Source organism: Theropithecus gelada, chromosome 14 (assembly GCF_003255815.1).
Source record: "Theropithecus gelada isolate Dixy chromosome 14, Tgel_1.0, whole genome shotgun sequence".
Lineage (NCBI taxonomy): Eukaryota > Metazoa > Chordata > Mammalia > Primates > Cercopithecidae > Theropithecus > Theropithecus gelada.
Window position 1 is genome coordinate 11581371 of NC_037682.1, and position 11912 is coordinate 11593282.

General features: G+C 50.4%; 2 protein-coding genes across 7 annotated transcripts in view; both read left to right on the plus strand.

The window, feature by feature from the left end:
* The window catches only part of BSCL2 (BSCL2, seipin lipid droplet biogenesis associated), a 23457-nt gene extending 12856 nt beyond the window's left edge, over positions 1–10601 (plus strand). For 3 of the 6 annotated variants that reach the window (XM_025357517.1, XM_025357516.1, XM_025357518.1), the window contains 8 exons: positions 5468–5611; positions 7685–7819; positions 8002–8099; positions 9448–9589; positions 9728–9794; positions 10002–10082; positions 10177–10257; positions 10348–10601. In XM_025357517.1, the coding sequence (XP_025213302.1) occupies positions 5468–5611; positions 7685–7819; positions 8002–8099; positions 9448–9589; positions 9728–9794; positions 10002–10082; positions 10177–10257; positions 10348–10514 (915 nt within the window). In that variant the 3' untranslated portion in view covers positions 10515–10601. Of the gene's footprint in view, positions 1–5467; positions 5612–7684; positions 7820–8001; positions 8100–9447; positions 9590–9727; positions 9795–9995; positions 10083–10176; positions 10258–10347 lie in introns of all 6 variants that reach the window. The other 3 variants (XM_025357515.1, XM_025357514.1, XM_025357519.1) reach the window with 2 other exon arrangements.
* Positions 10602–10979: 378 nt separating this feature from the next.
* LRRN4CL (LRRN4 C-terminal like) overlaps positions 10980–11912 on the plus strand; it is a 2804-nt gene continuing 1871 nt past the window's right edge. The window contains exon 1 of the mRNA XM_025357523.1: positions 10980–11450. The gene's annotated coding sequence lies outside the window, so the exon portion shown is untranslated. The remainder of the gene's footprint in view (positions 11451–11912) is intronic.

The window sequence follows — 11912 nt, forward strand, 5'->3', positions numbered from 1 at the left end:
ACTTCTTTTTTTTTTTTTTTTTTTTGAGACAGAGTCTTGCTCTGTCACTGAGGCTGGAGCGCAGTGGCGCGATCTCGCTTCACTGCAACCTCCACCACCCGGGATCAAGCTATTCTCCCACCTCAGCTTCTCGAGTACCTGGGATTACAGGTACCCATCACCACGTCTGGCTAATTTTTGTATTTTTAGCAGAGACAGGGTTTCACCATGTTGGTCAGGCTGGTCTAAAACTCCTGACCTCAGGTGATCCACCCACCTCAGCCTCCAAAAGCGCTGGAATTACATGAGTGAGCAACCACACCCAGCCTAAAGTTATTTTTATTTATTTATTTATTTATTTATTTTGAGACGGAGTTTCTTTCCTGTCACCCAGGCTAGAGTGCAATGGCACGATTTCAGCTCGCTGCAACCTCTGCCTCCTGGGTTCAATCAGTTCTCCTGCCTCAGCCTCCCGAGTAGCTGGGGTTACAGGTGTATGCCAGCATACCTAGCTGATTTTTGTATTTTTAATAGATATGGGGTTTCATCACGTAGGCCAGGCTGGTCTTGAACTCGTGATCTCAGGTGGTCTGCCCACCTCAGCCTCCCAAAGTGCTGGGATTACAGGCATGAGCCACCATGCCCAGCCTGAAGTTATTTTTCAAAAGTGGTACTTGGGAGGAAACTGATCTAATGATAGAATGTCACACCTCTGAAGGGAAGAGTATAAACTATAGAGTCTGGGGTTCTATTTTATTTTATGTTTTGAGACAAGGTTTTGCCCTGTCACCCAGCCTGGAGTGCAGTGATGCGATCGTGGCTCACAGCAGCCTTAACCTCCCAGGTTCAAGTGATCTTCCAAGTAGCTGGGACTACAGGTGTGTGCTACCATGCCCAGCTGACCTTTTTTTTTTTTTTTTAATTTTTAGTAGAGACAAGGTCTTACTATGTTGCCTAGGCTCATCTCAAACTACTAGGCTCAAGTGGTCCTCCCGACTGAGCCACCCAAAGTGTTAGGATTATAACCAGGTGTAGTGGCTCACACCTGTAATCTCAGCACTTTGGGAGGCTGAGGAGACAGGTGGATCACCTGAGGTCAGGAGTTCAAGACCAGCCTGGCCAACACAGTCAAACCCCATTTCTACTAAAAATACAAAAATTAGCCAAGCGTGGTGGCGCAGGCCTGTAATCCCAGCTACTCAGGAGGCTGAGGCAGGAGAAGCGCTTAAACCCGGCAGGCAGAGGTTGCAGTGAGCCGAGATCACACCACTGCACTGCAGCCTGGGTGACAGAGCAAGACTCTGTCTCAATAATAATAGGCTGGGCACAGTGGCTCACACCTGTTGTCCCAACCCTTTGGAAGGCCAGTGCAAGCAGATCACAAGGTCAGGAGTTTGAGACCAGCCTGACCAACATGGGGAAACCCCGTCTTTCCTAAAAATACAAAAATTAGCCAGGTGTGCTGCCGTACATTTGTAGTCCCAGCTGCTTGGCAGGCTGAGGCAGGAGAATCGCTGGAACCCAGGAGGCATGGGTTGTGGTGAGCCAAGATCACACCACTGCACTCCAGCCTGGGTGACAGAGTAAGACGCTGTGTCAAAAAAAAAAAAAAAAATAGAGGTCAGGCACGGTGGCTCATGCTTGTAATCCCAACAGTTTGGGAGGCCGAGGCAGGGGATCATGAGGTCAAGAGATCGAGACCATCTGGGCCAACATGGTGAAACACTGTCTCTACTAAAAATACAAAAATTAGCTGGGCGTGGTGGCACACACCTGTAATCCCAGCTACTCGGGAGGCTGAAGCAGGAGAGTCGCTTGAACCCAGGAGGCAGAGGTTGCAGTGAGCTGAGATCGCGGCACTGCACTGCAGCCTGGTGACAGAGCAGATTCCATCTCAAAAAAATAAATAATAACAAATAACTTTATTGAGAAGAAATGAGAAAGCCGCAGTACCTGGAATGGTGCATACAGTTTTGTGGCCCATTGCCGAGATCATAATGGGGAGGCAGGGAGCCAAGGGAGGGAGCCTGAACTGAAATGATCAGGTGTGAGACTGTCACATGAGGAAGGGAGGAAAAAAAGGAGGATGAGAGCAAATTCAGCCCATGTCCCTGATAATTAGAAGAGGTTGAACATTTTGTTTGTTGACAATGAACATTTTTAAATGAATTAATGAATGAAATAATCTGTCCACTGTGTGTAACGGCTTGCTAGAAGTAGATGTGATCGCTGCTCTCAATGAGCTCACAGCATTGATGGAAAACTATACATTGCATACATTTGCATGTATTTAAGTGGCAAACTGTAAGATGTGGATTCTGGCCAGGCGTGGTGGCTCACACCTGTAATCCCAGCACTTTGGGAGGTCAAGGCGGGTGGATCACCTGAGGTCAGGGTTCAAGACCAGCCTGACCAATATGGTGAAACCCCATCTCAAAATACAAAAATTAGCCAGGCGTGGTGGCATGTGCCTGTAGTCCCAGCTACTTGGGAGGCTGATACGGGAGAATCGTTTGAACCCAAGGGGTAGAGGTCACAGCGAGCCAAGATCATGCCATTGTACTCCAACCTGGGCGACAGAGTAAGACTCCGTCTCAAAAAAAAAAAAAAAAAAGGATGTGGATTTTGCATTCCAGAATAATTTGTGAAGAATTAGATCAGTGTTTTCTGGGATAGTTTAAGACAATGGAGATGGCGATGTTCAAAGCAGATCTTTTTTTGTTTTTTGTTTTGTTTTGTTTTGTTTTTTCTTCTTGATACGGAGTCTCTCTCTGTTGCCCAGGCTGGAGTGCACTGGTGTGATCTTGCCTCACTGCAACCTCTGCCTCCCGGCTTCAAGTGATTGTCTTGCCTTAACTTCCTGAGTGGCTGGGATTGCAGGCGCCCGCCACCACGTCCAGCTAATTTTTGTATTTTTTTTAGTAGAGATGGGGTTTCACCACATTGGCCAGGCTGATCTCGAACTCCTGACCTGGTAGTCCACCTACCTCAGCCTCCCAAAGTGTTGGGATTACAGGCTTCAGCCACTGTGCCCGACCCAAAGTGGATCTTTTAAGGAAGGGTGAATATTACATGAGAGTGTTAGAGAAGGAGGAGAATCTGCCCATCAAGCAGACAAATGTGAACAAAGGCATGGATTTATTCACAAGGTTTTAGTATTAAATTCTGTGGATCCCCTTGGAGGAGATTAATTTTTTTTTTTTGAGTTGGGGTCTCATTCTGTCACCCCAATTGGAGTGCAGTGGCTCAATCATAGCTGACTGTAGCTTCAAACTCCTGGGCTCAAGGGATCCTCCTGCCTAAGTCTCCTCAGTAGTTGGGACTGCAGGCAGGCACCACCACGCCTGGCTAAGAGAACTACCTATTTTAATGTTTCAAAGAATTTGGGCCTGGGCCGGGCGCGGTGGCTCAAGCCTGTAATCCCAGCACTTTGGGAGGCCGAGACGGGCGGATCATGAGGTCAGGAGATCGAGACCATCCTGGCTAACACGGTGAAACCCCGTCTCTACTAAAAATACAAGAAAATTAGCCGGGCGAGGTGGCGGGCGCCTGTAGTCCCAGCTACTCTGGAGGCTGAGGCAGGAGAATGGCGTGAACCCAGAGGGGCGGAGCTTGCAGTGAGCCGAGATCGCGCTACTGCACTCCAGCCTGGGGCACAGAGCAAGACTCCGTCTCAAAAAAAAAAAGAATTTGGGCCAAGGGCAGTGGCTCACACCTGTAATCTAAGCACTTTGGGAGGCCAAGGCGGATTCATTGAGCCCAGCAGTTCAAGACCAACTTGGGCAACACAGTGAGACAGACCCCGTCTCTACAAAAAAAATTAAAAATTAGCTGGGTGTGGTGGCTCATACCTATAGTTCCAGCTACTCAGGAGGCTGAGGCAGGAAGATCAATTGAGCCCAGGAGGTTGAGGCTGCAGTGAGCTGTGATCACACCACTGCACTCCAACCTTGGTGACAGAGCAAGACCCTGTCTCAAAAAAGAAAAGAATTAATAGACTGGGGGAGTGGTTGAGGGGAAGAATTCATAGGCTGAGCAACAAAGCAAGACCCCTGTCTCTCCAAAAAAAAAATTTTTTTTTGTTGGGTGTCATTGCATGTGCCTATAGTTCCTATGGTCTCAGGTACTTTGGAGGCTGAGGCAGGAGGACAGATTGAGCCCAGAAGTTCCAGGCACAGTGAGCCATGATCATGCCACTGCCTTCCAGCCTGGGTGACAGAGCAAGACCTTGTCTTCAAAAAAAAAAAAAAAGGTTTATGAAGCAACTGGCTTAATTTTCTGGTATCTACAGATCTACAGAGGGTAGGAATCTCATGGAATCCATTTTCTTCAACAGATAGTTTTTTGTTTTTTTGTTTTGAGACAGAATCTTGCATTGTCGCCCAGGCTGGAGTACAGTGGCGTGATCTCAGCTGACTGCAACCTCCGCTTCCCGGGTTCAAGCAATTCTCTGCCTCAGCCTCCCGAGTAGCTGGGATTACAGGTGCCTGCTACCATGCCCAGCTAATTTTTGTATTTTTAGTAGAGACAAGGTTTTACCGTCTTGGCCAGGCTTGTTTTGAACTCCTGACCTTGTGTTACACTCATCTCAGCCTCCCGAGTAGCTGGGATTGCAGGTGCCTGCCACCATGCCCGGCTAATTTTTGTATTTTTAGTAGAGACAGGGTTTCACCATGTTGACCAGGCTGTTCTCGAACTCCTGACCTCAGGTGATCCACCTGCCTCGGCCTCCCAAAGTGCTGGGATTACAGGCATGAGCCACTGCACCTGGCTAACCCTTTTTTTTTTTTAAACCCATTACCTCTGATTAAAAACAAAAGCTTTATCCTCACCCCTGTGATTTTTATGTACTACTGTGTGAGGGCCTTGTTGCTAGATATGAATCAATAAAGGGGTTAGAAGAACATAGAAATAGGTAAAACTAGGACATGTTTGGTGGCAAATCTTTAACCTCTTGAGAGTGATACCTGTGAAGGAGTCTTCCTACTCTGAGTCTTGGGGTGCTACCAACAGAACCAAGATAAGGGACCTAGAATGGCAAAAAGATGATCTGGAGCGAGGATGACTGTGCCAAAGCTGGCTGGGGAGATTGAGCACTGTCAGTACTTGATTAATTAATAATGTAAGACAGGGCAGGTTGGGCCCTGGGGACAGCCCCACCGGCACATAGGCCAGAGTCACAGATGGCCCAGTTGGCAATATGACGGTTCACTTTTGGAAAAGAAACGTGACACAGCCTTTCTGGGAACAAGGTAGCGAGTCTGATTCAGGAGAGCCAACAGGATACCGAAGACCTGGACATGGGAGGCTCCAGCCACCAGAAGGGGGCAGCACCTTCTTGGGATGACAGATTGAAAGGCCTGTTAGGCCACCCAAGAGGGTTGTGGCCGAGTATTTGGGGGTGTTGGGGGGCTAGGAGGGAGGTGGAATAGGGACAGTACATTTTCAACAAAAATTTTTTAAAAGAAATGGGGGCTACCTTCGGCAGGTGCTGATGTATGGACAGCCGTATCGTGTTACCTTAGAGCTTGAGCTGCCGGAGTCCCCTGTGAATCAAGATTTGGGCATGTTCTTGGTCACCATTTCCTGCTACACCAGAGGTGGCCGAATCATCTCCACTTCTTCGCGTTCGGTAAGTGTTTGTGGCCTGTCTGAGAAGGTGTGAAGGAAGATAGCAGGATCAGAATGGGTAGGGGGCCGGATGCGGTGGCTCATGCCTGTAATCCTAGCAGTTTGGGAGGCCGAGGCAGGCAGATGGCTTGAGCCCAAGAGTTCAAGACTGGCCTGGGAAACATGGCGAAACCCATCTCTACAAAAAACGTTTAAAAAATTAACTGGGCATGGTGGCACACGACTGTAGTCCCGGCTACTCTAGAGGCTGAGGTGGGAGGATCGCTTGAACCTGGGAGGTTGAGTCTGCAGTGAGCCGAGATTGCACCACTGTTCTCCCTGCTGGGCAACAGAGCAAGACCGTCTCAAAAAAAAAAAAAAAAAAAGAATGTCTGGGTAGGGATTCCACAGAAGGAAATACCCTTGGCTTTGAGGTCACAGACACATCAGGATAAAGAAAGGAATCAAGGCCAGGCGCAGTGGCTCACGCCTGTAATCCCAACACTTTGGGAGGTCAAGGTGGGTAGATCACCTGAGGACCAGAATTTGAGACCAGCCTGACCAACACGGAGAAACCCCGTCTCTACTTAAAACACAAAATTAGTTGGGCATGGTGGTGCATGCCTGTAATCCCAGCTACTCAGGAAGCTGAGGCAGGAGAATTGCTTGAACCCGGGAGGCAGAGGTTGTGGTGAGCCGAGATCACACCACTGTATTCCAGCCTGGGCAACAAGAGCAAAACTTTGTCTTAAAAAAAAAAAAAAGAGGCCGGGCGTGGTGGCTCAAGCCTGTAATCCCAGCACTTTGGGAGGCCGAGACGGGCGGATCACAAGGTCAGGAGATCGAGACCATCCTGGCTAACACGGGGAAACCCCGTCTCTACTGAAAAATACAAAAAAAAAACTAGCTGGGCGAGGTGGTGGGCGCCTGTAGTCCCAGCTACTTGGGAGGCTGAGGCAGGAGAATGGCATAAACCCGGGAGGCGGAGCTTGCAGTGAGCTGAGATCCGGCCACTGCACTCCAGCCTGGGCGGCAGAGCGGGACTCCGTCTCAAAAAAAAAAAAAAAAAAAGAAAAGAAAAGGAATCAGCTTACCAAACCAGAAACCTTTGCCAGACACCCCAGGTATCTCATGAGCACACCCAGCTTTGGGGTTAAGTTTGAAGAGTGGAGCTGCTCTCAGAAAACAGACTTTAACGCCAGACAGACATGGGTTTGTGTCCTCATTCAGAAACAAGCTAGCTGTGGGTCACCTGACTTAACTTCTTGGGTATAAAGTATTATAAAATGGGTATAATAGTAACTGCCTCATAGCAAGAGTAGTTTGGATTCAATGGGGAAATGTAAAATTCCTATTAGCACATAGTGGCTGTTCAATGTTTTTTTTGTTTTTGAGATAGAGATCTCGCTCTGTCGCCCAGGCTGGAGTGCAGTGGCGTGGTCTCGGCTCACTGCAGCCTTCACCTCCTGGGTTCAAGCGATTCTCCTGCCTCAGCCTCCCAAGTAGCTGGGACTACAGGTGCCCACCACCACACCTGGCTAATTTTCGTATTTTTAGTAGAGGTGGGGTTTCACCATGTTGACCAAGCTGGTCTCAAACACCTGGTCTCAAATGATTCAACCACCTCAGCCTCCCAAAGTGCTGCAATTACAGGTGTGAGCCATCGCACCTGGCCTAATAAATGTTAAGACTCCATTCTTCCATTAATTAACAACACAACCTCATCATGAAGCAAATTCCTGACATCTACATGGGGGAAAAAAGCTTCAGATGGTGCACTGGGACTTAGATCCCATACTGGATTACAGAACTACTTGGTGGGAAAGGCAGATCAGAGACAGTGTTGGGCTTAATCCAGGAAGGTTTCTTGGAAGGAGGGGCCTTTGCTCTATAATAGAGTATGGTTGGGTAGGGGGAGAGGTTCAAGCAATTGGAATGGTTGGATGAAGACTGAGGGGTAGGAAGTGAAGGTGAGGGAGCCGGGGACCTGAGGAAGAAGCCACCTTCATAGACTACTCAGGGATGGTTGAGGGGTAGATAGGGTCATGGGGATCTGGCGCACCTGTTCCCAGCCTCTGCTTCCCACCCCCGGCAGGTGATGCTGCATTACCGCTCAGACCTGCTCCAGATGCTGGACACACTGGTCTTCTCTAGCCTCCTGCTGTTTGGCTTTGCAGAGCAGAAGCAGCTGCTGGAGGTGGAACTCTACGCAGACTATAGAGAGAACTCGGTAAGTGAGGTGAACGATGACTAGGAGATAGCCCCTCCCATTAGCCCAGGATTCTACCTGAGGAGCCTCCAGGCTCAGGAGACATCACAACTGAGAGGCTGGAAGTGAGGCTCAGATGGGGAGGGTAAGAGTGCCAGCGGCAGGGCCCTGGCCTGACGCCGCCCTCACCGCCCCCCTCGCAGTATGTGCCAACCACTGGAGCGATCATTGAGATCCACAGCAAGCGCATCCAGCTGTACGGAGCCTACCTCCGCATCCACGCGCACTTCACTGGGCTCAGGTGAGGGGCCAACTGGAGTGGACCTTGGGCAACTCCCATGAGGGCTAACCTTCCACCAAGGGGGTCCCAAGCAGAGGTAATGGGTTCACAGAGCAGAGCTGAGCTGGGTTTCACATAGGCCAGAGGGTCTCAAAGCTGCTGTATACTGGCCTATCAGCTCCCTGGGGAACTTTTTAAAAACACCCTTGGGCACCCCACCCAGACCAGCTGAACCAGGATTTGTTAAGGTCTTGTCTAGGCATCAGAATTTTACATTTTTATTTTTTACCCCTGTCACCCTCCATCATCCGTTTTCATCTTCCCTCTGCCCTGCCTTCCACCCAGAAATCCAGGACTGAGGGCTCCACCCAAGTGAGCAGATTTATTTTATTTATTTATTTTTCTTTTTTTTTTTTTTTTTAATTTTATTTTTTTTGAGACGGAGTCTTGCTCTGTCACCCAGGCTGGAGTGCAGTGGCCAGATCTCGGCTCACTGCAAGCTCTGCCTCCCGGGTTCACGCCATTCTCCTGCCTCAGCCTCCCGAGTAGCTGGGACTACAGGCACCCGCCACCTCGCCCGGCTAGTTTTTTGTATTTTTTTTTAGTAGAGACGGGGTTTCACCGTGTTAGCCAGGATGGTCTCGATCTCCTGACCTCGTGATCCACCCATCTCGGCCTCCCAAAGTGCTGGGATTACAGGCTTGAGCCACCGCGCCCGGCCCTATTTATTTATTTTTGAGAGAGTGTCTCGCTGTGTTGCCCAGGCTGGAGTGCAGTGGCGCGATCTCGGCTTACTGTAAGCTCCACCTCTCGGGTTCATGCCATTCTCCTGCCTCAGCCTCCCGAGTGGCTGGGACTACAGGCACCCCCCTCCACACCTGGCTCATTTTTTTTTTGTATTTTTAGTAGAGATGGAGTTTCACCGTGTTAGCCAGGATGGTCTCTATCTCCTGACCTTGTGATCCGCCCGCCTCAGCCTCCCAAAGTGCTGGGATTGTAGGCGTGAGCCACCATGTCCGGCCTGTGAGCAGAATTTTTTAAAGCACCCCAAGGAAGGCTGATGGGCTGACAGAGTTGAGAGCTACTGTCTTGAACCGTTGGCTCAGCAAGAGTTGGGGTGACTCTTGAGAGACAGACAACATTGAGGCTGTGGTCTATGGCCCTCCCACAGGAGACTTCCCAAGGTCCTTGGCCTTTGTTGGAACCTGGTACAGCAGGTTCTGGGAACTGTGCGGGTGGGAGGCAGGGGCAGCAGAGCCGGCTGTAGCCAAACTCACTTGAATTGCCCTAGAAATTATTTCTGGGACATGAGAAGGCTAGTGCTCTCTGGTAACTGCTACTCCCTTCTTGTCCCTACTTCCTGCCTCAGATACCTGCTGTACAACTTCCCGATGACCTGTGCCTTCATAGGTGTCGCCAGCAACTTCACCTTCCTCAGCGTCATCGTGCTCTTCAGCTACATGCAGTGGGTGTGGGGGGGCATCTGGCCCCGACACCGCTTCTCTTTGCAGGTGGAAAGGAGCAAGGACCCCCTTTTGTCTCTTTGATCTTTGTGGGTGGTCAGGGGTATGTTGGGGGTTAGGGTGTGAGGGCCCTGATTGTTAGTGAGGGAAGTCAGTCCCTGCTGCTCAGTGGTTTTTCCTCCACAGGTTAACATCCGAAAAAGAGACAATTCCCGGAAGGAAGTCCAACGAAGGATCTCTGCTCATCAGCCTGGTAAAGGTGTTGGTTGGGGAGCTGTTGAGGTGGGCTAGGTTGAGCTGGCCTGGACCAGAGGGAGTCCCTGCTTCATCCAGTATGAGGCTTAGGGTATCACCGACTGAGACAAGGGTCAAAGGAAAGGTGAGGAAGGTGAGGTTGACACTGCCATCCAGGCACAGCTACCCTAACCCTAACCTGTCCTCTCCTGCTTTTGAGGCACAGGGCCTGAAGGCCAGGAGGAGTCAACTCCACAATCAGATGTTACAGAGGATGGTGAGAGCCCTGAAGATCCCTCGGGGACAGGTATGGCGCAGCCGCCACACTCTCTTCTTCCTGACTCCTTGGCTTTCTCCTTGAGTGTCTGGGTCTGACCCCTGTGTTCCCCTTTTGGCTGCAGAGGGTCAGCTGTCTGAGGAGGAGAAACCAGATCAGCAGCCCCTGAGCGGAGAAGAGGAGCTAGAGCCTGAGGCCAGTGATGGTGAGGGGCATCCTGCAGCGTGTCCTGGGTGGGACCCCCGGTTAATCTAATATCCCATTTGGGATTTTGTTTTTCCCTTTCCTGGCCCAGGTTCAGGCTCCTGGGAAGATGCAGCTCTGCTGACGGAGGCCAACCTGCCTGCTCCTGCTCCTGCTTCTGCTCCTGCTCCTGCTCCTGCCCCTGTCCCAGAAACTTTGGGCAGCTCCGAACCCGCTGAGGGTGCTCTCCGACAGCGCCCCACCTGCTCTAGTTCCTGAAGGGGCAGACTCCTCACATTCCAGCACTTTCCCAGCTGACCCCTCTCCCCTCGTTTTTCCTTCAATAAACTATTTTGTGTCAGCTTCCTCCTTGACTCTGAAATGGATTCACGGCCATTTGAAAACCCTGTGTCCCCCAGACATCTCTCACTTTCCACCATTAGAGGGGAGGTCTTCTTGTCAAGGGCTGCTCATGGGGAAGGCCTCCAGACCCGGGCTATTTTAAGCACAGATGTTTCCATTCATAAGCCTAGGAAGTCCAAGGAGGGAGAAGCTATCCTGGCCCCTAGCAAGCTTCCTACTCCCTGCATGTGACTTTCATCTCCCCCAGGGGAGGGGGCTGGTGTAGGGCAGGTCTGGAGAGCTGGGAGACATCATTCTGGCCCCCTCTACACCCCTCCCTTCCTCCCTTTCTCTGTCCATTGGGAGGCAGAAGACAGGAAATGACTGCCATGGATGTGGTATGATTTTTACCAAAACAGCATTTTGCAGCTCAGGCCCGTGCTGTTCGCAGCTGTTTTCCTCTAATACCAGCCAGGTGGCCGCCTCCTATGTTCCCCTCCCCATCCCTTCGTATGACTTCAGCCTTCGGATTCTAAGCGCCTGGCTGCTTTCCACATTCCATTCCCCTCCAGAACCCAGGCATCCTGGGCTCCAGCTGAAACCATTGCATGTGGTTTTCCCGATCCCTGGCCCCGTGACTCAGTCCCTCTGAAGGGAGCAGCCCTCTTTTTTGGCAATCACCGGGGAGGTGGGGGGAGGAGGAGGGGAGCTAGGTGGTGACATCACAGTTGAAGGTTATAAAAGCTTCCAGCCAAACAGCATTGAAGTTGAAGATACAACCTGACAGCACAGCCTGAGATCTTGGGGATCCCTCAGCTTAACACCCACAGACATCGGCTGGTGGATTCCTGCTGCATCAAGGCCTACCCACTGGTGAGGAGCTGCTATGGGCCAGAGAGGAGGAGGAGGGCAGGCAGGGGCCAGGACTCGGACAGGATTTGCACAGATAGCAGGTGGGGAGGGAGGATTCCAGCGTCCCTATTTTTTTCTCTTTTGTTTAAAAAAAATGCGGCTGTGCTTACAATATTTCTCTCTACTGTTCAGTTTTCTCACTTCTGTCTCATTTCTGGGTTTTTGCCTGTGTCACTGACAGATACATGTTTTTGTTGAGTTGAGGTCTCACTCTGTCACCCAGGCTGGAGTGCTGTGGGGTGATCATGGTTCACTGCAGCCTTGAACTCCTGGGCTCAAGTGATCCTCCTGAGTAGCTGGGACCATGTGCATGTGGACTATATTTTTAATATTTTTTAATTTTTTTTTTTTTTTTTTTTTTTTTTTTTTTTTTTTTTTTTTTTTTTTGTGAGACGGAGTCTCGCTCTGTCGCCCGGGCTGGAG